The sequence below is a fragment of the Labrus mixtus genome, chromosome 19 (assembly GCF_963584025.1).
Source record: "Labrus mixtus chromosome 19, fLabMix1.1, whole genome shotgun sequence".
Taxonomy (NCBI): domain Eukaryota; kingdom Metazoa; phylum Chordata; class Actinopteri; order Labriformes; family Labridae; genus Labrus; species Labrus mixtus.
Genome location: NC_083630.1, coordinates 15,876,210 through 15,899,753, shown reverse-complemented (window position 1 = coordinate 15,899,753; position 23,544 = coordinate 15,876,210). Strand labels below are relative to the sequence as shown.

Here is a 23,544-nt window from a genome sequence, read left to right as displayed (position 1 = left end):
ATTTCCTGAAGTAAGACGTGACGTAAATAAACAACGCAGAAGTAGCGGCCGAAGCTACAGAGTCCACTACACGACGTTATAATGAGAATATTTGCCTTTATATCAATGCTATGTGTAATCCAATGGAATGACAACATGAACAAAAGAGAGGAGAACAACATACTGACGAACAGAAAACATAATGCAGACGTTTAATTACGTGCACGGAGATCGTAGTGGTCACGTGCAGACACTTTATTCGGACTTTCTGCGGAAAAAATACTAGGGGTCTGGCTGGAGAAACTCTGGGTAAAGTCCACGCGAAAAATGCGGCTGTTTGCGTTCACACATAGACCAAAGAACCTCCGGGTAGCCAAATCTCCGCAGTTTTTCAGGAGATTTCCGTATGTGTGAAAAGGGTTAATTATTTTTTTTAAAAGCTAGCCTTTTCGAGAGAAGCTTGAATAAATACAGTTGTTTGTTTTTCAGTCGATATTTAATCGATATGCCAGTTCTATTTAAAACGTAATGTTGTGTCTTCTTTCCATCAAATAATGAAATACAGATCACGGTTTTAAATAAGGACTGGGATCATTAAGGAGTCTTAATCTTAATTATGGTATCAATAAAAAAGAACGATCCCTATCCCTCGTTTGAACTAAATAACCCAGGTGAAGTTTTATGTCTCTAATGGTTCATCGTTTATATTTGGAGCTGCTTGTTTATTATTCATGACAAACTGAGACCAACCAACAGGAGGGAGACAGACAGGAGAGAGACAGACAGGAGGGAGACACACAGGAGAGAGACACACAGGAGGGAGACAGACAGGAGGGAGACACACAGGAGGGAGACAGACAGGAGAGAGACAGACAGGAGAAAGAAAGGAGAGAGACAGACAGACAGGACAAAGAAAGAAAGACAGGAGAGAGACAGACAGGAGAAAGAAAGGAGAGAGACAGACAGACAGGAGAAAGAAAGGAGACAGACAGACAGGAGGGAGACAGACAGGAGAAAGAAAGGAGAGAGACAGACAGGAGAAAGAAAGGAGAGAGACAGACAGGAGAAAGAAAGGAGAGAGACAGACAGACAGGAGGGAGACAGACAGGAGAAACAGACGGACAGGAGAGAGGCAGAAAGGAGATTGAAAGACAGGAGAAATAGAGAGGGGAAAGGAAGACGGGAGAGACAGATGGATAGGAGAGAGAAAGACGGAAGAGAGAGACAGACAGAGATGCGGGAGAAATAGGCTGAGAACAGATAAGCACTGAAAGAAACAAATGTAAGAAAAGAAAAAAACAAAGTGATGGAGAGGAAGATGGAGAGTGACCAGAACATGCAGAGAGGAGAGAAAGAGAGAGTGAGTGCGGACAATCGAGGTAGACTTTATCAGAGAGAGAGAGAGAGAGAGAGAGAGAGGATGAGAGAGAGAGAGAGAGAGAGAGAACGAGGGAGGGAGGGAGAGAGAGAGGGAGAGAGAGAGAGAACGAGAGAGAGAGAACGAGCGAGAGAGGCCATCCCTTTGTTAGGAGACACAGCCGCAACAATTTACATGAGAGCCAAGCCTCCTGCGAGCTGATTGGTTCAGAGAGCCGCCCACCTTACCGCCACCCCCCTCCCTCCTACGCCACACAGCAGCCAATCAGGACGCAATACACACAGGGGGGCCCCAGCCGGGCGAGCGAGGCTGTGCTGTGATAGTGTGAGGAGAGAGAGAGAGAGAGGGAGAGTTTGTGGTGTATTGAAGAGAGAGTGAGGGTTGACGGCAGAATAATTGATGAGGTGAGGAGACAAAGTGCTTGAGGGGCACCGTGTGTGTTTCGGTGTATATATGGAGAGAGAGCGTCCCCTGGTGGTGCTGCAGTTATATAAGCAAACATAGAAACTAACAGGCCGAGGCACAAAAATACAGTTACATATATTTATGTAAAGGTGAATGTCTTTGCACCATAATACACAAATACTGCAGAACAAAAACATTTCTTTGTAAACTTGTGTTCATGAACATCACCTTAAACTAAATGTAGTTTATTTTATTCCACTTTATACTTATTTTTACGGAAGCCCTAAGAGGACATGCTTCAATACGATTTGTTTTACTCAAAATGTTCCTTTGCTAACAAGTACATTTCAGTTGTTTTCTTGATATCCGGACTTATTTCTTAGGATAACAACGCTGGTTTTCCCGAAATAACAAACCAATTCTTCAACTTCTCAACAAAACAACATTTTCTCGTCAGGGAAAACCATTGTTGTAGTTCCAAAAAAGTCAGATGAATAAGTCCAGATCATTAAGAAAAAAAAAAAAAAGCAGTGTTATCTGGAGAAAATGGAATAGATGAAGTGAAGTGAAGATATTGAAAAAAAAAAATAATGATTAATAATTACAGGAAAACAAGTTATTCAGAGGAAATCTGATAAAGAATTTGAAATCTTTAGAAAATGGCTGAAATGTACTCCCATACACAGGAAAACCAACGTTAAATAAAACATATGGATGCATGTCCTCTCAGAGTCTCTGTTGATTTGTATTTATTGATTTCTTACACTTTTTTCTGCCCAACTCTGTTACATTTTTGTCAGTGAAAGTGAAACCCTCCTGCTTCATGTTTCTCTCAGAGTATGTGGATTTAAATCAATAAATAGGATATTCTTTAATCCATTCTTTGTGTAACTGACAGATGCTGTTGATCCTTTATTTCCTCCGTGTTAGTCAGCCAGGAAGTTTGAAAATGTCGCTCTGAAGAGAACACAAGCTTTGGTGTGGTTCAGGTTTCCACATCTCTTTATTGGTGTGTTTTTTCAGCTTTGGTGTTGTAAGATTGAAGAAACTTTTTGGTACGACTTATTTTAGAACAATGTAATCTCTGTAATTTTAATGAATGATAGGATCAAAAAATACTAAAACTAAAAAAAATCATCTTTTTCTTATGACTCTTGCACACTGTCAACATTGCACAAGGACATTTGCAATGTGTCTGTGATGTAAGCTTTGTCTCATTTCTGTCGGGACAGCTCAGTTTACCCTAACCCTGAGTCAAACGTAATATCCACCTTATGAAATCAAACATTTCACTTTGTTACCGTTCCTATCTGCTGTTTCATTTAGTTTTTGATCCGTAGCGAGTTCCTTGTTTTTGTGGTTGAAGTAATGCTGTAACCTTCGCTCTACCACAAGGTCCTTACTTTATTTCAAAATAAAAGCAGGGTTGAATTTAAATAGCAAGTAAAGTACAATAAGCATTTTTAAAAATTCAATCATTTGACAGCCCTAGTGGTTTTGTATCATAGAAAGTCAGTCAATCAGTGATTACATTTACATTTATGAGCCTTATCGCGGTTTTGATGGTATTCAGGATAAACCTGGTGATTCAGTCAGCTGTCAGAAACCGGGCTAATGTACTGTTCCACCTGCTTCTTCCACATGTTATCTGTCAAACAAAGGGCCAAGCTCACACACATCACGAGCATAGCTTGCAGAAACTGGGCTAACGTGTAATAATGTAGCCACATTATTATCGTGTTTTCTTTCGGAGTTCTCCAGGTAGTAAATTCAGGTTTTTCAGAGTCACAATAAGGGCTTATGCTGTGTTCTGAAATCGGGATAAGCCATTAATGTTGCACCAGAAAGTATATGCCTGAAAACATTGCAACTTCCATTACAGCTTTAAAAAAGAAGACCCAAAAGTCGTTTAAGGAGACAATAGTCCCAGAAAAACACCCAAAAATAATAATTTTCTCTGTTAGTTTAATATTCTAGTTTTGTTGTGTAACGTTTTGTTTGTCCTGAAAGAGCAGGTGAGACCAATCAGCTGATGTTCTGACAGGTGACCTGAGGGATCACACTGATGTACAGACAGACAGCTGTTCTGTGTTCAGGACATTTCTGTGTGTGCGTGAGAGAGAGAGAGAGAGAGAGAGAGAGAAAGCGAGCAAGAGTGAGGGTCGTATCTGGTCATGTTCAGTAAATCATCTTGTCCTGTCTTTGTACAGAAAAAAGAGAAGAAATCAATTGTGAACTGTGACACACACACACACACACACACACACACACACACACACACACACAGTTTGTACATACAGTACAGCATCACTCTGGGCCATAATTGGCTCTTCTATTTGAGAGTTCAGAGAGATAATATTGACATAACACAGAGACAAGACTCCCTGGACTCTAAGCAAACATACAGTTGTCTTTTTTTTGTGCACTAGCGCCATCCTCAGGATAAAGTTGACATTGATTTTAAAGTGCAGAGCACAGAAGCAGGCGGAGGACATGTTGGTATAGAGATGATGACATGCAGCAGAAATACAGACGGTTAGTTTTGAGCCAAAAAGAAGAAGACTCAGCGACTCAATGTGAAGATTTTCAAACAAGCTTTGGATATTAGAAAAGTGTTTGTGTGCTGATGAAGTTCAGATCTATCAAAAATTTCAGAATATAATGAAGAATAATCAAAACTAAGCAGGAAGGAAAACGGGAAAAATCTGCTTGCACGTGTACCTCGTGCTCTGGTTTTCAACGTCTTTGTCTTTAATTTTTCTGCGCAGGTCGTCATCGGGAAGATGTTCGAGACCCAGAAGACGGTGGTGGAGAATTGACCCTCCGCGGGGTTTCACGGGAGGGAGCGCTGTACCAGCAACCAACAGGAAGTGACATCAGAGGCTGGAGCCAATCACTGCCCATCATCACCACCAACAACAACCAACCAGCTTTCTTCTCCACCAAAACACGGTTTAATTTAAGTGACACTGGATGGAGGTGTGAGGTGCATTGTGGGGGATGTAGGACAGAGAACAGCTGTGAAGTTTGTTTTCGACTTTAGTTTCGGATGCACCGATCAGATTTCGAGGCTTTTAAGATCACTCATCAATCTTTTTTCTTCATTAATGACTCCTAACAAACAAGATTAAATGTCAGATAATAAACTAATTCCATGTCAGTATGCCTCTGCTGCTAGATTGTTATTACAATATCACAGAAACAAGCCAATAGTCACATACGAAAAGCTTTAAACAAAGTTTTTGCGGTTTTGCTTTAAAGGACGACAGAAGTCTATAATGTTTTTTTGCTGTTTAAGTCACATAGTATCATTTTGACAGATTTTTGAGGCAGGATCATGGAGAGAAATATTGTAAGTTTTAGTTTCAGCTCAGCTTTTCCATGATGCCTCACATATCTCCTAAATGATTCATCTCTTACACTTCTGTTTAAGCAGTTACTGTGGACGTTTCAGTTCGGATACTAGATGATTGTTTGAATCTGAATGTTCAGAAATATTTGAAGTTTGTCATTTCCAAGAGTTTATGTCCTGATAAGTTCATAGAACATCCCTTAACTCAGAACTAAGTTTTTTTTTTACTACTGTTTTTTTTTGCAAACATATTCTTATTCAAATTACACAAACTAGCTTACCAATGAAGGAAGGGGGGTTAAATGAAAACAGGGTGTGGTGTCTTCATAGAGAACAACTTAACGGCTGTAAAGTGCTAATTTCCATCAAAGATTTCTTCAATTCCACATGTTGAGCGGTTGATTCATGAATGAATGTTTCCCACTTTCAATCTCAGTTTATTAGCCTTTATTTAAACATTACAGGACTGACATAATGATATCTTTAATGCTGTAATGTTACACAGCTCATCCTGTTGGAAACTGATCGGTGCATCCATTTTTTTTTTTTCTTTCTAGTGTTATTTTTGTATTTAACGCACAAGTTATATATCCCAGTACATATTATGTGATATATTTGGCTATAAAGAACCTATAAAGAGCTAAACACAGCTGACTTTAAGAGTGTTTAATTCATTTCAAAGACCAGGTTATGTTTGACTGAGAAACCAGCTACACATTTTTCTCTTTTACAGCAGTTTGCACACTCTGCCAACACACAAATATGATATATTTTGTCAAAGGAGAAAGGGGGGGAAACATGAAGTCTTGACTCGTGAAAATAAAACAGAGGAGAAGTTAATGAAGAAGCTGCAGATTTGTTTCACCTTTTGGATTTTGGTGTTTTCCCAAGCTGCAACCTCAGATGTTGAAAAATGAAGCCAATCCAGAAGTGGACAAAACCTGCAGTTCCCCCAGTGTCCACTAGAGGTTTGCTGCAAACGCCCTGGAGTCAAGTAAAAAAATAAAAACAGTTTTGGTCTTTATAGCTCAAATCTTTATTGGTAGAAACTACAGCAGATGGATTTCTTTTTACAACTTCTTTTTATTTTTTTGCCTTATTTTTTCTGTTATTAAAGCAAAGAGCTTAAGCATAAATCTGCATAATTTGGGGTCTGGCTGGTTCGAGGCTTGTCACAACCAATTATTTGTGTGGTGGAATTCTGATTTATTTTTTCTGAGCCTCCCCAATCTCGATTCGAGGTTGGAATCGAGGAAAACCTTCAATAGGCAATGAGAGCTCACCGGCCGAGAAGCGTCACAAGCTGAATGTTGCGTACTGTCATAGCTCACAAACATGGCAGTGAACATAAACACATCTACGCCCTGAGCCAAGTGGAATATTAAAAAAAGAAGTGCTGCTTGTGGAATTATGGCAACAACACCAGTGCCTTTTGTAATGTCTCATGAAAACACACTAGACAACCTGCTGACCACATCCACCGTCCTCCATATTTGTTTTTCTCCTGAAGTCACATTTGTCGTCTCCCATGTTTTTTAAAATCGGTTCAGATTTGAAAATCATCTAGTGTGTAAAAGAGGTGATTTTTATTCATCAGTTAGACCCAAAGAAACACAAATAAATTATCATTAAATAATATCATTAAAGACCTGATATGTAGGACAGATCCAGAAGTGTGTGTGTGTGTGTGTGTGTGCGTGCTCAAACACATCAACAGCATGTGGTTGTAGAGAATCTGCGTTTGGTTTTTGGTGGAGCGGGGTGAAGGTGAAAGAGGTGACTGACCCTAAAGGTAGCAGCAGCTGCTATTCATAGATTATTTTTGTTGGTTTAAGGATGAGCACGCTGGCCCATTTACACACCGACACACAGTGAAATGCACATGTTGCTTCATCAGATATTGCTGTTTCATCAGACGGACACACTCACAGAGGATGCAACGTGGAGTTTCTGCAGAATCATACACATGATACGTACAAGTCCAACATTCGCAGAAAGAAACTTTGGACTCAGTTTTGACCCTTTCTATTGGCCACTGGATGTTTTTGTAGCCAGAAAGTGTTGGTTTAGAGATATAATTAAATTCAACATTGTACCACATTGGCAGAATGTAATTCAAGCCGACAGAATTTGATTAATGTTTTCCTCAGACTGCAGAATCGTAGGGGGCTTTGGAGAGTCAAACTGATTCAAATTCAGCATTCATGTTAGATTAAATAGGTTTGTTTTTCTCACATTTAAACTCTTGGCTTTACGAGACAGAAAGAGGAAGTGTCCGACTCCTTAAATCAAACTGCAACCTCCGGTGTTGAAAATTAAGCTAATGCGGAAGTATCAAAGACTGCAGTTATTCTCATGTCCACTTGAGGAAACTACAAAGACAATGTATCATGGCATTTAGGAGAGGAATTGTGCAGAATATCAAATATTTAAAATTAAAAAGATATCTGGTTACCCATTAGCTACCGAAGAAGTGGACAAGGTTTTTATGGCACAAATTCGCCAACTACCAAGGTGAATGGAGTTAAAGGGGACATATTATGTAAAATCCACTTTCACAGTGTTTTTGAACATATATTTGGCTAAACTGAGTGTCTACGGACCCACAAAATGTGAAATAAACCCATCCAGTCCTTTGTTTGTAGTCTGCATAAGTCTTACAACACAGAGAAAAGTGCTCCGTTTTACATTTGCTCAACTTGTGATGTCACAGTGGGATTCTAGTTGTAAAGAAATATCCTCCCCTTCCCTGGTATCGCCACCCATGGACTCCATCCCTAGCCCAGAACAAAACTTTTGAGCAGGTCCGCCAATTTTATACTCGCTACAGAGGAGTGATGTCTACGGGGAAAACTCGAGAGGGGGGGGGGGGGTGTATTGTATTTAAAGAGACACACACCCAAAACGGAGCGTTCTGAGAGAGCTGGTTTATACAAGGTCACAAACCTCCTCTTGTGCTTGATTCATGTTATATGTTGATCAAAGCACAGCAATGATGTTTCATTTAGACCACAGGGGACTGTTTGAAAAGGGCTATAATATGTCCTCTTTAAAGGCTTGGAGAGGTCAAAAAGCTCCAGCAACACTTCTAGTGTAAGGATCAACTTCATTAGACTGACGCGTTTCAGCTTGTGGCCTTCATCAGGGTCATCGGTCATACCCATTAGCTACCATCAGAGGACAATGGCCGTCATGTGAATATGATCAAGCTTTGGTGACAGAGGCTTGTCTTCAATATTATTATATATTTCTAGCTTTATAGTTATTTTATCACATTTCCTGAATATAAGTCGTACTGGTATATGAGAGTGAATGAAACAAAGGTTTTGAAGTGTATTTATGTGTTCATCCAAGTCCACAACACTCACTTTGTGTGCAGCCGTGTAGCTCTTTTAGTACCATCTGTTTTCACCATGTGGAGTTTGTAATCCTCCTAGCTACCTGTCCGCTAGTTAAACTCTCAGCCTAATGTCACGTTGATAGTTGTGAAGTACAGACCCAGAGTCTGCGAGTCTCTCTGCCCACTGACTTATGTGGCCACTTGTCTTTAACTGAGGAGTCTTTTCGATCAGACCAGCGCTCCACGAGCTTTCTTTACTGAACAGTATGCAACTATTTTCTTATAATGCACCATTGTGACCTCATAACGGAGAAAATATGGCAAAAAGTGGCGCGCCCCCCCCCCCCCCCCAGCCTGGTCTACAACGCTATCCCAGCAAATTTGGTGCACTACACAATTAATGAGTACAAATTTTACAGCATGTCAGGTCACGTGCAGTGTGCCAAGGTGGCAGATGACAATGCATGTTTCTGAATTTTATACTGGTATATTGGTTGCATTTGTGGATAGGACGCAGCCCCACTTTTTAGATGAAAAAAGGTATTCAATTGAATGTTATTCACTGAACTTTATGTTTATTGAGATAGGAGGCTGAGTACTCTATCACAAACTGAAGTTCCAGTTCACCTGTAATCTTCCTTCATCACTCAGAGCCTCTCTTTCAGTGTTGACTGATCAAACAGATGTCGTCAGGTTAGTCAACAGGACTTTTTTTCAGAGGCGTCGGACTTCAGAACTTTAACCCTCATGTCAAGATGATTTCAGACAGATAGACAGACATGAGGACAGACCCATGAGGACCTGGCTGAGCTCACGTACAGAAGAGATGTTTATCTGCTCTGAGTTTCACCTCACTATGATGACATATTCTCTACTTTGCTGCGACATCAAACGTCTGTTGTATTCGCCGGTTTGAATCGGTCCAATCGCTGAATTGTATCCACTCCTAAGCATACCTTCATGCTGTCATTGGCTGGAGGAAGCATACAAGCATTCAAATCCAGGCAGAAGACACAGTCACCACAAAAACATTCAGACCTAAATCTCTGCAAATTTAAAAAGCAGAATTCAAGACGATCACAAGTTTGTTTCTTGTTTAAAAGCATGATTTATTAATTGAGATCAATTTATCACAAACTGCTATATGGAACACAATACCTTGCTAAAACGCCTTTCACAATACTTGTGTTTTACCTTCTCTTTCAAAATTCTTAAACAAAAACTCCCTAAAGCAATTCTGTTTTTGGCTAAATGGTGAAATTTCAGCATCATGATACATTCAAATCAAATTCAGCCATTTGTGTCCATCTAAGTCTTGATGAAATTCAAATCTTTTTTCACAGTTTATCTGATTAAGATTTTTTTTTTTTTTTTTTTAATCATTGTTAAAATGTTTATATGATGCAGTTTAAGGGAGGATTGTTCTGAAAGTTCCCTCCTTATTACATCAATTAGCTCTTCACAAAAACGTTTGTGCAGCCATGATGTTAGCTGGGATGACATAACTCAAGCAACTCTTTGACTTCATCATATTTTCCATAAACCAGTGCCCACGTCCTCTGGAAGAAACTAAGTCCAGTGATCCAAGTGGAAGTTCCGAAAATATCTCAAAATGTCAGCTGTGTCCTTAAGAACAAGTTTTGGTGAGGCTGTTTAACATTCAAAGTACAGAAAGGGAAAAAAGGGGCTCATTCTGAGACCAAATGTGGGGGAAACCTCAGTTGGATCGGTGTTGTTCTTTTGATAAAAACTATTTTATTAAATAAAATCTCTGGTCAAAAAAGACTCATCCTAAAATCACAGATTATATTTTCGTCAGCAGATTAAAACGGCAGCATCGGAGCTCTTCATTCAGCAGTCTTTAGGGATGGAGAGGTTTTTACGCGCGGTGGAGAGCTTTTACGCACAGGTGTTAAGGTTTTCCTCGGCGGTCAGGTGGCGTGAAAAGCTGCGCTGACGAAGGGCGCAGAGCTGGGCATGCAGATGTACCTGAGGGTGTAGTTCTGCCCCTCGTTGTTGTCCCAGAACACCCCCTCCCCGTTCTTTAGGTAGACGGCGAGGTGCACGGCGGAGCTGGGGTCCATGAAGGGCGGCGTGTACACCGTGAAGTCGAAGCGCTCCCCCATAAAGCCCGGCCCATCCGCGGCCACGGGCAGAGCCTGCGAGTCCACGTGAGACAGCCAGTCGTTGAAGGTGTACCTCACCCCAACCTCGTTGTCCGTGCAGCCGGTGAAGACTCGGATCTGTCCCCGCACATCGAACTGGGTGATGGTGACCCTCTCCAGGCACACGCGGAGCTGCTGGACTCTGCGCTCCGAGTCTCGCGGTTCCGGGAAGCAGCAGACCAGCCGGTCCGTGGCCAGGCTGGTCTTAAAGCTCTGACACAGGTTGTTCAGGAGGTCCTGCTGCGGCGGGAAGCTCTTGTGTCGAGACAGAACTTTGCTCGGGATCTTCGGCTCCTCTAGAGAGCTGAAGTGTTTGACGCTAGCCAGGTTTAGACCCATTGAGTCCGCGAACTTCACGCGCTTCCTCACCTCACTCCCGGACACCCCGTCCAGGAGCTCCGCTGGGTAGGCGGGCAGAGACTGGGCTCTCCTCCTGTCTCTCATGAACTTCTCTAGACGAGAAGCGTCAACCTCGTCGTCCAGATCTTCTTCCTCCTCCTCCTCTTCTTCGTCTTCCTCCAGGCCGTTCTCCGCGCTCTGCCCAGGGGATAGCGCCTCTCCCCCGGCCTGGCCCTGCACAGATGAGCGGGACATGGTGCCCGGCAGCCCGGCGGCCTGTGTGCTGTGGCTGCAGCGGCTCCACAGTCCGCTGTGCGGGACGGCTTGTATAGAGTAGACTCCCGCCCCCCCCTTCGGAGGGCAACGTGCGCCAACTCAGCGCGTGCAGTGTTCCCATCGTGCAGCTGCTGTCACAGAAACGCGCGCGCCGTCACGTCAGAAACATTAACTTTCACCTGATTGCGTACAGCGAAAACCAAAGCAAATAATGATAATAGGCTTCATACAAATAAAGTATATGAAACAAATAATGAGATTGCAACAGCGAACGTATTTAACAAAATGTAAACTAGACTATAAAGATGTGAAAATACAACACCTGTGAAAAATACAAATGTTCACATCTTAAAGGACCAAAATAGCTTACGACAAATAAGTCATCAGTAAATGTACAGCATTATTCCCAACTTTCATCATATTTACAAAGTTTCCTTGGTTCAGCACAAACTGCAGCTGAAAGTCTGACACTACATCACCCAAATATAGATTATAAATAAAACAAACAAAAACAAAAACGTTTGTGCAGCCATGATGTTAGCTGGGATGACATAACTCAAGCAACTCTTTGACTTCATCATATTTTCCATAAACCAGTGCCCATGTCCTCTGGAAGAAACTAAGTCCAGTGATCCAAGTGGAAGTTCCGAAAATATCTCAAAATGTCAGCTGTGTCCTTAAGAACAAGTTTTGGTGAGGCTGTTTAACATTCAAAGTACAGAAAGGGAAAAAAAGGGGCTCATTCTGAGACCAAATGTGGGGAAAACCTCAGTTGGATCGGTGTTGTTCTTTTGATAAAAAACTATTTTATTAAATAAAATCTCTGGTCAAAAAAGACTCATCCTAAAATCACAGATTATATTTTCGTCAGCAGATTAAAACGGCAGCATCGGAGCTCTTCATTCAGCAGTCTTTAGGGATGGAGAGGTTTTTACGCGCGGTGGAGAGCTTTTACGCACAGGTGTTGCGTAAAAAACAAACAAACAAAAAATAATTCTCTGTTTACACAAATAAAAGTGCTGCACATTCACCTCCTCTTATCTACGAGTTATGAATCACATGGGTTGTCAGGAAAAATTACTTTTTCTTTCTGGATAATGTAAAAGGGAAAAGATGTTCTTGGATAATTTTTTTTTCTCTGTGGACGCTATATTTAAAAATGTTTTAACACTAAGCCAACAAGCGTCGAAACATCCCAGAATTCTTTGAGTTTCCCCTTAATCTGAAGGTCTAAATACAAATCAGTGAAATGATTCAACATAATAAGGTTTACATAAAGTGTTTGTCAACATGATTTATAACTTATGTGTCATTACTTTAAACATAACTTTATTAGGATAAATAAAAGCAGCAGCAAACAACACGTAATAAACATAATAAGCGTGGTTACATAACGCGAACGAGTGCGTCATACAAAACACAGTAAACAAATCCATGTCGTCATCTGCGACGTCGTGCTGACGTCACTCTGTGTGTGTGTCTGTTTGTGTGTGTGTGTGTGTGTGTGTGTGTGTGTGTGTGTGTGTGTGTGTGTGTGTGTGTGTGGCTTCTTCTTTTTCTGCTTCTGCTTCTTGTATAATCAGAAACACTCATTAGGTATTTCCTGTAAACTCTGGACTTACTTTCAGTCACACAGTTCTCAATAGGAGAGAGAGGACTGATGACATTTCAATTGTGTGAGTCCTCCTCTGTATAAAGGAACAAACGGAGCTTCACATAGGCTATCAAAACAGATTTGCAGATTCACTCATAAATTGAAAATAGATTAACAGCACCAATCATAATGGAAATTAAACGTGTAGCCTAATTATTTAGGTGGATGATTTTTATTTTATTTTTGTATGTATTAAAAAAAACACGTGACATTTCTTTTTTATTGGTGATTCGGTTTAGACTTTTGTTGTCCCCATGGGGAAATTCTTTTTCACAGCACCGTTACTGTCCAACCAGACAAATCCCACTAAAGACCATACAAACGCAAACAACCACTAGATGGCAGCATTTCTCGTGTTCCTGTTCTCCAGAGGTGTAGTTTACTACATTTTATTATGTAGTTAACATAATGACGAGTCATATCTGTGCCTCAGCTTCACCTGTACCTGTAGCCACACTCCTTCCTTTTGACACATCCTATCTGTGTGAGATGGTTTTTCTGAATCAATCAGTCAGTCTCAGCTGCTGCCCAGACTTGATTAGATCTGTAGCACAACACAAGCTCACAGTAGTCAATGCAGTTATTGCAGGACTTTAAGTTTAAATCTTAAAAGAAGATTTTCATCATTTTGTCTGTTTTTAGGGAGTTGTTCATCTTCAGACTCAGGTTAAAAAAAAATCAGTTTAAAGAAATGATTGTTGTCACATCTTAGGAAAGTTTCATGTTGCGGTATCACTTTGAATTGCTTCCTGTGTAAACTGTTTGTTAGTTTTTTTTCAGTTTGGTGCCACACTGAAGTTGCTATTCTGTACTTTTTGCAGACAATGTTTGAGATAAAGAGCGTGAATGATAGTGAGTTTAGTGTCTATTGATAGATGTTGATGTATGCTGAAGGCTTGAATTTTTCATCTTCAGCCACAGAAGGGCCAGGCAGAAATAGTTTGGGAACCACTGACTCAATAAAAAACACATAGGACTACAGACTGCATGTAGGACTACAAATATATACAAATAATTCTAATGGTGTAGGATGATCAGTCAAAGGATATAAACTTATAACATGACAAGGGAAAGGTTTAGGTTTTTATATGATTTAATTTGCACAGTATAAGTTTCAGATTTACCATTTCTTACTCTTGTTAATTCATTAATCCCCCTCTGGATCAACCATAGGCTCACAGGGTAGATGTGGTTTTGTTGAGATGCCAAAGGGGGGCGCTGCAGGGCTGTCTGTCAATTAGTGTAACCTCTAACACGGTTTGTTCCAGAGTAAAGTGGAGCGCCACACCTTCAACTCGGACAAACTTTCATCAGATGATTGGGCTCAAGATAAATAACATTTTGATGTTTTTACAAACAGCACATTTTGATGAGATTTGGAGGTTGCACTTTTTTTTAATTCACAAAGACATTTCTTTGATTCTTTGCTGCATAAAGAATAAGAACCAGGGCCTAGCTGTTCAAAAGTGACCCATCAGGATTAAAGCCATGGGATAGGAGTCATTCTGGTAAATAGGGTTGTTCAAAAGCAAAAGCAAAAATCAGTTAATCTCATCCTGGATTGAATCTGAGAAAACCTCCAGTAGTATTAAAACGTATTAAAACTTTGAGTAGGATGGAGATCACTTATATTAAAATTCAGGATTATCCTGACCTCAGCAGAGGGCTCGATTCAAAACTGGTCAAACAAAACAGAGTTTTTACAAAGCAGTTGATATTTGAAGTCATTTTTTAAAATATATTTTCTGTTTTGCATCAGAAACGAAGTGTCTCAAAGCAGTTTTTTAGGATCTTTCAGTATGTGTGGCTGTTAGCGCCCCCCTGTGGAGAAAGTATGTAGTGTGAGGTCCCCTTTAAAGGATAGCTAATCTAGATTTGGTCATCTTGAAAAAAAAAAATCTGAACCTGGATCATGTTGAACCCACCCAAACTGAGCTGGATTATGTGAACATTGGTAGGAAAAAAGTGGATTACCAAATGTGGATAGTTTTTTTTTATCAGGATTAAACCTTTTGAACAACCAGATGCTGGTGTCACAGGAGGGAGTGCAACTCAGTTTTCAGACCACTTCCGAGTTTAATTACCTCTCAAAAAGACATTTTAAATGTACGTTAAGTGATTACTTTTTTCTCACGTTGAAATTCTGAAACCTCAAAACCAAATGTGGCTCAGCTTAACGTTGCTAAATTGTAAACAGGAACGTGTTGCTGCAATGGAGGCCGCTGATCATGGTCTACCTGTGTTCATTAGCTTGGAAAATTATGAAGTGTACAAGAAAAATCTCTCTCTCTAATTGTCAGATCTTAATCAGTTTCAATTTTCTCTGATAGACATTTCTGAAAAGTACAAGAAAACTGAGCGTGAGACAAAATGTGAACAAATCAAATCTTTAACCAAACTATCCAAAGCGCTAATTTAAAAATCAAAAACAAAGTGAATCTGTAAAATTCTTTCAAATAAAAAGCACCTGTAGGTTCATAGCAGGACACAGGTTTTTAAAAACTTCATACATTTTCTTCAGGACATAATCAGAATGCATGTTATGAGCTGCTGGTTGCATATTTATAAATGTACATTCAGGTACAAAGATATAAAAAGATACAAATAATTATACATCCACTGCATATCTTCAAGATTATATCACAGATTTGATAGAACATTCATATCTCAAAATGTCACAACAACATTAACGACTTCATTGATAAAATGCCATGTGATTGGTTTGTTGAACTGCATGAAATGAATCTTGGGTAATGTAGTGCTGTGACAGGGGAGCAGCAGTGTAGAGTTATGGATCTTAGAACAGATGTTTTAATCCTCTGATCTGATGCTGTCACCCTGAAGCAGCCAGTCCTCTGTTCCACTGCCAGTCTTTGCTGCCATTGGCCGGGAGAGCTGTCAATCAACATTGGGCTGTTTGACTGTACCACATATTGGTGACATTACAGCGACAGGTTTGATGATGTCACTCGCTCTCTTGGTTGTAGATGCGGTACAGCAATGTGGCAATGGCCGCTGCCAGAGCGGGAATCACCCAGGTAGACCACCAGCTGCAAGAGACAGACAGCTAGTTAAAAATATAACTAACTACCAACCAGTTAGACCACCAGCTGCAAGAGACAGACAGCTAGTTAAAAATATAACTAACTACCAACCAGTGTAGCTTGTTTAATATTTAACTCAATTTATAACCAACCAACCAGTTAGACACGAGTTCCAAGAGAAGACAGCTAGTCAAAAATATAACTAACACACTAACCAACCAGTTAGACCAGCAGAGAGAAATGGGAAATTGAAATTTACCATGAATAGTTCTTATCTAGCTGTTCTAACAACTTAAAGTGCTCTTACACTGCAGGTCACACTTACCCATTATCACACTGATGGCAGAGGTTTCTATGGTAAGTGTCCATCAGTATGAACTAATCCTGTTCATACGCACTCACATGCCGCCGCCGAAGAAGTGGGAGAAACTTGGGGTTAAGTGTCTTGCTCAGGGACACATCGGACATGAAGGCCGACTCTACCACTGACCCAGAGCCCCCCCCCCCCCCCCCCCCTTCTAATGGAGGCAGCTAGTATGACTCTTATCTAACAAGCTCAGTAACTTAATCAGAAATAACTGTAATGGGTAGAGATAAGACACAGCTAGTAAACTAAGTCACTAACTAAACCTTGAAATTACATTCAGGCTTGACGACTGAAAAACAGCTCGGTAAATGTAACCGTAACCAAAATCAGTAACTCATGAGAAAATAGCTAACCACTAAATAAGCAGCAGTTTTACATTCCATTACCTTTGTATGAAATGGCTCTCTGTTTGAATTTAACTATTTGTCTCTGTGTGTGTGTGTGTGTGTGTGTGTGTGTGTGTGTGTGTGTGTGTGTGTGTGTGTGTGTACCTGGGCTCGTCACACAAAGTGGTCACTAAAGGTTCCTGTAAAACACAGATGAAACACACGGTCAGACTCCCAGTGGTTCAACAGGAGGAATCAATCAATCGTGCCAAAACACTAGATACTACATTTCCCATAATGCACCTGGCCCCCGCCCTCCTTGGTAGATATTCTGTTTTTTCAGACTGCAAAGCTTCAGTCACACACACTGGAGACAATGCTGAGCTAACCCTGATGACATCACTGTGACATCATTAGTTGTTGTTTTTTTTCTACTTACCTCAGGTTTGGCGATTTTGTCTCTGTCCTCCTGCAGACAGACAGACAGACATTTTAGGTTATAGGATGTCTTGTGCTGCATTCACACATTCTACATTACACACCCCTTCAGCGTTAATTCACACAGTCTCAGCCGGACACTGACTGACCGGGTGCAGCTCTCCTATAATCATGTCTTCGGCCATGTCTCTGGCGTCGGTGGAGTGTCCGACGTCCTCGAAGCTCTCCGTCGCGTCTCCTCCCGCTTGCTCCCTCAGCACCTCCTCTCCTCCAGGGTGCTAAGATAAAAAATGAAAAAACTGTTTTTAAATAATAATTATTATAATTTCTTAAGATCCAACAAAATATCTGTAACACAAAAATAACAGGCGTTACATCTCCCTCCTATAGACACCACAAACAATGTTATTTTACTGTTTTTAGAACTTGCTGCACTGAAATGTTAAACTTCCCTGAGCATGAATTAAAAAAATAACAACCATCTGAGCCGGTCAGGGACAAAGAAACACTTTTAGTGGACACACTTTGATCCATAGAGGATTATGTTGCAGACATCACCGCCTGTTTCATAGCTTCTGTCTGAAACATCTACTTGATCAATTCTGAAACTATTTGGACCTGTTAGTCAGTAAGACCTCAGAAAGTGTAAGAAAAAACAGAGTCTTGATTGTAACTTGAAATTGATCAAACTTTAAATTGGTCCGGAGTTATTCTATTTAATTGACAGCTCTCCCGGCCAATGGCAGCAAAGACTGGCAGTGGAACAGACGACTGGCTGCTTCAGGGTGACAGCATCAGATCAGAGGATTAAAACATCTGTTCTAAGATCCATAACTCTACACTGCTGCTCCCCTGTCACAGCACTACGTTACCCAAGATTCATTTCATGCAGTTCAACAAACCAATCACATGGCATTTTATCAATGAAGTCGTTAATGTTGTTGTGACATTTTGAGATATGAATGTTCTATCAAATCTGTGATATAATCTTGAAGATATGCAGTGGATGTATAATTATTTGTATCTTTTTATATCTTTGTACCTGAATGTACATTTATAAATATGCAACCAGCAGCTCATAACATGCATTCTGATTATGTCCTGAAGAAAATGTATGAAGTTTTTAAAAACCTGTGTCCTGCTATGAACCTACAGGTGCTTTTTATTTGAAAGAATTTTACAGATTCACTTTGTTTTTGATTTTTAAATTAGCGCTTTGGATAGTTTGGTTAAAGATTTGATTTGTTCACATTTTGTCTCACGCTCAGTTTTCTTGTACTTTTCAGAAATGTCTGTCAGAGAAAATCGAAACTGATTAAGATCTGACAATTAGAGAGAATGTTGAAACATTGTGAATGCAGAGCAGAGTAAACAAGACATAAGTGTGACTCTCCATGACAGGAACTATTTTCAGCGGTGGATGAATACAGATTCAGTGCTCTAGTGAGTATTTGGGGCAGCAGGACGGCTTATGTGTGTGTGTGTGTGTGTCAAAATGAATAACAGTGTGTGTCCCTGTTAATGAAGGAGTAAGTCACACAACAGTGCAACACTGAGGCTCATTTTGTGACAACAGATCTCTGTTTCAGTTGGCTAACCAGAGGAATCTGTGCCCCCTCCTCTCCTTAGTCAACGTGATTTAGACTAATTCAGCCACTTTTGTAAACAACAAAGATGGCTGTCTTTGGTGTGGAACGTTTTTCAATCTGCTATCGTTTCTGTGTTAACCAAAAAGAATGGTTGTTAATGTTTTTCAATGGTATCGTGGCTGATAATAAAATCCTGGACTTTCTTTTTCAGCATTCCAGATGAAGGATGTTCATCTGTTTGATGCTACATAATACAGTATGTTACTGCTTTAAACAGGTTTTCTTGCTGCCTGCTCGGCTCTCCTTTAACCCACTTCTCTCTCTCACTTCTCCTGATCAGCTGGGTGTCTCTTTTCAAGAGGCTAAAATCAATTATTTGTAACGTTATACCAAGCTATAAGGTTGTCATGACACCAGAACTTTGATCTTTGATACCAAAGAAACAAAATACATCAATACCACGGCAACAAAACCAGAAGTCCTGGGCACCCGATACTCGCTCAGTTCTTCTTCTGGATTACTAAAATGGCAGGCAAACTCCTGCACACCGTCTAAATTGCACAAAAACATTGGCAACTCTTCTGTAAACATTGCAAATGTTTTTGTGCGATTAAGACAGTGTGCAGGAGTTTTCTTGTAACCTTTGATAGATTACTTCCTCACGTACCTAACTGTCGTATGACACAGATGTAGTTGTTTTCTGTATCTATCAATCATTAAATTACAGAGATTGAATCGTCTTTTTTAATGTTTATTATTGTTGTATTTTTTAGAGATCGGACAGTGGATAGAGTCAGAAATTGAGGTGAGAGAGAGATTAGAGAATTACATGCGGGAGCAGAGCCACTAGGTCGGATTCATCGGATTCATTCAACATTAGATAAAGTTGATTGTTTATCCAGCCCTAGAAGTTGAGACGTATTATCTCAACTCCAAGGTCCATTATTTGGTCACTTTCTGTCCCTGAAGTCAAACGTTAACACCCGTATTAAAACACACAGTTAGTGAATTATTACAGAAATAAAATGTCTGTAACCGCATTTTTGTTAGACACACTGAAATATCCAATCGTCCCTGATTAAACGTCAAAGTGCTCAGCTAATGATTTACCACAGCACATAATACAAGTCCAGGTCTGCAGCATGCCCCCAAGTGAACCATGAACTCTGTTCAGCTGAAGTAAAACTACAGGATCCATGAGCTCCAAACGTTTCCAGACTGAGGGAAAAGGCTCCAAACTACAGGTGGAAACTGTTCATTGAAAGTCACTCTCAACTCTCAGATGTGAGGCTGCTGTGTGTTCAGCATCAACATTAGTGACAGACTTCTCAAGTAAACCTAACTCTGGAAAAAGAGTGACCTTACTGAAAACTGAGGATACAGTTAGATAAATCGTCCACACCCTGAACTATGTACAGCATAAAAACGGTGAGTCACTCTGTTGTGAGGTAAAAGGTCTGAGGTGTCATCATCAGGCTCTGTAATGTCTGCATTATTAATATGATTTCTTACGCCACAAATGTCAAACTTGTCTGCAAGAAGGTGAACAAGTGGAGCAATACCACAGATATCATTTTGAATTAACCATAAGGGCAAATACTTTCATCTGGATTTAAAGGAAGCCTTTTGCGCCAGTCAAATTCAATAATGTTTCATACGTCTTTCACAAGTTTAAAGGGATTAAATAGAAACTGCGATGTCTGCAACTTACCACGTTTTACCCCCATGCTATAAAATGTAATGACAAAAGATGAAAGCCGCTGCTGTCTGTTGCAAAAAGGATGATTGATCCAGTTGTTGTGTTGTTTTTTTTGTAGATGGCTTCAAACAGAATAACGGAAAAAGATGTCTGTTGTTGTAACAAGCTGACATGTATACATTATCAGATATTAAATGAGCTTTCATGTCTATTTCTTTTTTTAAATTTAAAGATGTTCCCCCTGGAGCCTTCCTGGGGCCACAGCATATAAAGTTTGTATTACATTTCATTGAATTAAATCTGTGATTTTACCTTTAAACTCCTGCCAAATAATGTCACATTTTGAAACATACATTTCGATCTACCCATACATCAATTAAGGCTGTTTTTTTTATACAAAAAGGAAAGGTGTTTGTGTAGATCATTCTGAAATATGTGACTTTTCCACAAAACTCATAAGTCTCAAAGTCATAATTTGAAAACAGATACTTTGGGCTTCCTGTGCATCAGTTTAAAATTGTTTTCAATCAATAAGAAAGCTGTTTGTATAGATATTTATATGCCTATGCATGAGATCTGACAACAGGCTCTGGTTTGTTTTCTGTAGTCCAGGATTTCCAAAAAACGTCCTCAGATTGACCTGAGCTCCTCACCTCCTCCAGGAACTTGGTGACATCGTAGACTTTGTTGTGGATGATGATCCACGTTGACTTGAACGAGTTCTGCTCCTCGATCTCCGACAGTCTGTAATATTTGACTCCATCGGGGCTCTTTTCGTCATTTTCGCCCATTTTACGTCTCTGGTAACTTGGGACAGTTTGAAAGTAAAGCGCCGCTGAATGCCGACAGAAGCAGCTAAACGAGCCGTGTGAGGTTATATAATCCTGCCGAGCCTGTCAGGTCCGCACAAACACCGACATTTAACCCATTTACTATCACCGAGAGTCCCAAGTTTCACTGTGCTCCAATTACTTATGTCAAGTTTACGGCAATACAGTCCGACAGATCCGGCTTGAGCTCACAAAACAAATGTCCCTCGATTTATTTCAAGACTTTATTTGTAATTAATGAGAATAAAGTTGTAAGAGGGCTATAAAAGTTGTATTCTTGTTATAAATGAATTATTTGTAAATATTACAACTTGTTTCTTCTTATATTGGTATTGGTATTTCTGGTTTTCATGATTTCATGGCAGATTTTGTCACATTTTCTTCATGTTTCCAATTCATTGATATGTACAAATTGACCTGAGGGCCACGTTGAGGGTTGATGGGGGCCGCCAGTTGCCCACCCCTGTTCTAGTAAATTTAAACATTATTATTTTTATATTACAACATTATTCTTGTTACATTATGACCTCATTCTTTAATTTTCGGATCTTTTTTCCTCAATATGGCCCCAAAAAAATGTAATTTGATGAAACGATAAATTGGCGGATATTAATATTTTAGTATACATATCAATTCCAAGCTTGGGGAGGATTTAAGAATAAGACGTAAAAAAAGTAAAGACTAATGCCTTTATGAAATGTATTCCATTTTCTCACATATATATTTTGTGTCTCAATAGGCTACTTGAAACAATTAAGATGACAAGTAGATGTTCAGTGTGTCAAGACTTAAAAGCTGTTTGCATTAAGTTATTTTCAATTTGATTGTTTTTTTATTCAATCAATTTAGCCTTACATTTGAACTTTAAGAAAAAATAAAGTACAAACATGAAATTGACTTATATATTATTAGGGCAAGGGAAATTGGAAAAACAAAGCTGATATTTGGAATGAGAAACATTTCTTTTGAAGGTATAACTTTTCAACTTTGTAACCTTTTAAAAGACAAACTTTTCTGTCCAAACGCCAGTTTTGTTTTTATTTTGAAAGAAAATATCCGGTTAATGTGCCTGTATTTCTGGACTTTTCACGGAGCCTCAAGATTTCCCCGCAAACTGACTGAGACCGCCTACACCGTCCTTCTAATGCTCCTATTGGTGGTCCCCGTCATGCATATAATAGCGACTCTCTGATTGGTCCTCACTCCGTCAGTCATAAAGAGAATTGTGGGCGAGGACAAGGCTAAAGTTCACTCCAGTTCAGCTACTTTCAAGGAACTAGCTTCTCACGCAAGGCCCTCCCTGGCGTGTCACGTACTTCACGCAACACGAATTTAATTACCCTTTTTTGCACATTTGTTCGGCTGGAGGGCTTGTTGAGCCATTGTTGAGTCACAAATAGTGACATAACTTGGAAAAACGTTTGAATTGAAAAAAACTTACCTTGTTTGATTGGCGGGAGAGCTGCAAATCAGAGATTGTCTATTGCCACACTTTTCACTCCACTGAAAAAAAAAACACCTACTGTAACTGTCAGGGTAAAACCATAGACTGTACATATTGGGTCAAACTTGTAAATATAACAAACTACTCATACACCTATGTGAAGTGTTCCTTATTATATTAACGGGAGTTAATGTCCAAAAGTACAACTTTGAATCCATCAACTTATGGTAACGAGACCAATAAACAAGGCCTGAATAAAGTGTGTAAAATTGCCTTTTCTCTGATAAACATAAATTAGTTTTTAAAATAACATTCATGTTAAAGAAAAAAAATCATGAAACATATAGTGCCATTATCAACTCAAATCTTAACATTACTGTATTGTCTTTTTTATCCTACAACAATTTTAAATATTTTCCTGTTATGTATTTATTTTAATATCTTGTTGCTTTTATGTGTCATATTTTATTTTATTTTATTTATATACAGATTTTTTAATTCTTGTGCATTAGTCTCTCAATGATTTTATCAATGATTTTATAAACTACTTTTTGTCAACAACTTTCCTGCACTCTTGTTAAGCACTTTGAACTGCAATTTAATTTGTCTGAAAGGTGCTATATAAATAAAGTTTGATTGATTGATTGATTAAGGTATCAAATCAAATTTCATACCAAAAAAGGAAAACACAAAACTTTGTGTAATTCATCATACAGTAGTTAAAACTACCTCATAATCAAACAGTATGTGTTTGGGTTTGTGGAAATAGAAACGGAGTGAGATGTCTTCTCTCTTCTCTGGGATCATTTTTTTTTAGATAGAACAGCAAAATTAATGAATTATTCTTAAAACGGTTTCTTTCATTGAATAATTGTCAGGAAATAAATTATTATCATCAATTCTATCTCATCACGGGTTA

General features: G+C 39.5%; 3 protein-coding genes across 5 annotated transcripts in view; 1 reads left to right on the top strand and 2 right to left on the bottom strand.

The window, feature by feature from the left end:
* The window catches only part of LOC132994571 (LYR motif-containing protein 4B), a 34,789-nt gene extending 29,028 nt beyond the window's left edge, over positions 1–5,761 (top strand). Inside the window, exon 3 of the mRNA XM_061065008.1 lies at positions 4,531–5,761. Within this exon, the coding sequence (XP_060920991.1) occupies positions 4,531–4,581 (51 nt within the window). The 3' untranslated portion in view covers positions 4,582–5,761. The remainder of the gene's footprint in view (positions 1–4,530) is intronic.
* A 3,777-nt stretch (positions 5,762–9,538) lies between these two features.
* Positions 9,539–11,306, bottom strand: ppp1r3g (protein phosphatase 1 regulatory subunit 3G). The gene has a single exon (XM_061065004.1). The coding sequence runs from the start codon at positions 11,211–11,213 to the stop codon at positions 10,386–10,388; it is 828 nt and encodes a 275-aa protein (XP_060920987.1). The 5' UTR covers positions 11,214–11,306; the 3' UTR covers positions 9,539–10,385.
* A 3,953-nt stretch (positions 11,307–15,259) lies between these two features.
* Positions 15,260–23,544, bottom strand: part of LOC132994570 (cytochrome b5) — a 107,211-nt gene continuing 98,926 nt past the window's right edge. Inside the window, exons 2-6 of one of the 3 annotated variants that reach the window (XM_061065006.1) lie at positions 21,005–21,163; positions 17,213–17,341; positions 17,065–17,094; positions 16,791–16,825; positions 15,260–15,938 (exon numbers count right to left, since the gene is read on the bottom strand). In XM_061065006.1, the coding sequence (XP_060920989.1) occupies positions 15,854–15,938; positions 16,791–16,825; positions 17,065–17,094; positions 17,213–17,341; positions 21,005–21,142 (417 nt within the window). In that variant the 5' untranslated portion in view covers positions 21,143–21,163 and the 3' untranslated portion in view covers positions 15,260–15,853. Of the gene's footprint in view, positions 15,939–16,790; positions 16,826–17,064; positions 17,095–17,212; positions 17,342–21,004; positions 21,275–23,544 lie in introns of those variants that run through there. The other 2 variants (XM_061065005.1, XM_061065007.1) reach the window with 2 other exon arrangements.

Coding starts and splice junctions, on each gene's coding strand:
- ppp1r3g (XM_061065004.1), bottom strand. CDS start 11,213: ATGTCCCGCTCATCTGTGCAGGGCCAGGCCGGGGGAGAGGCGCTATCC.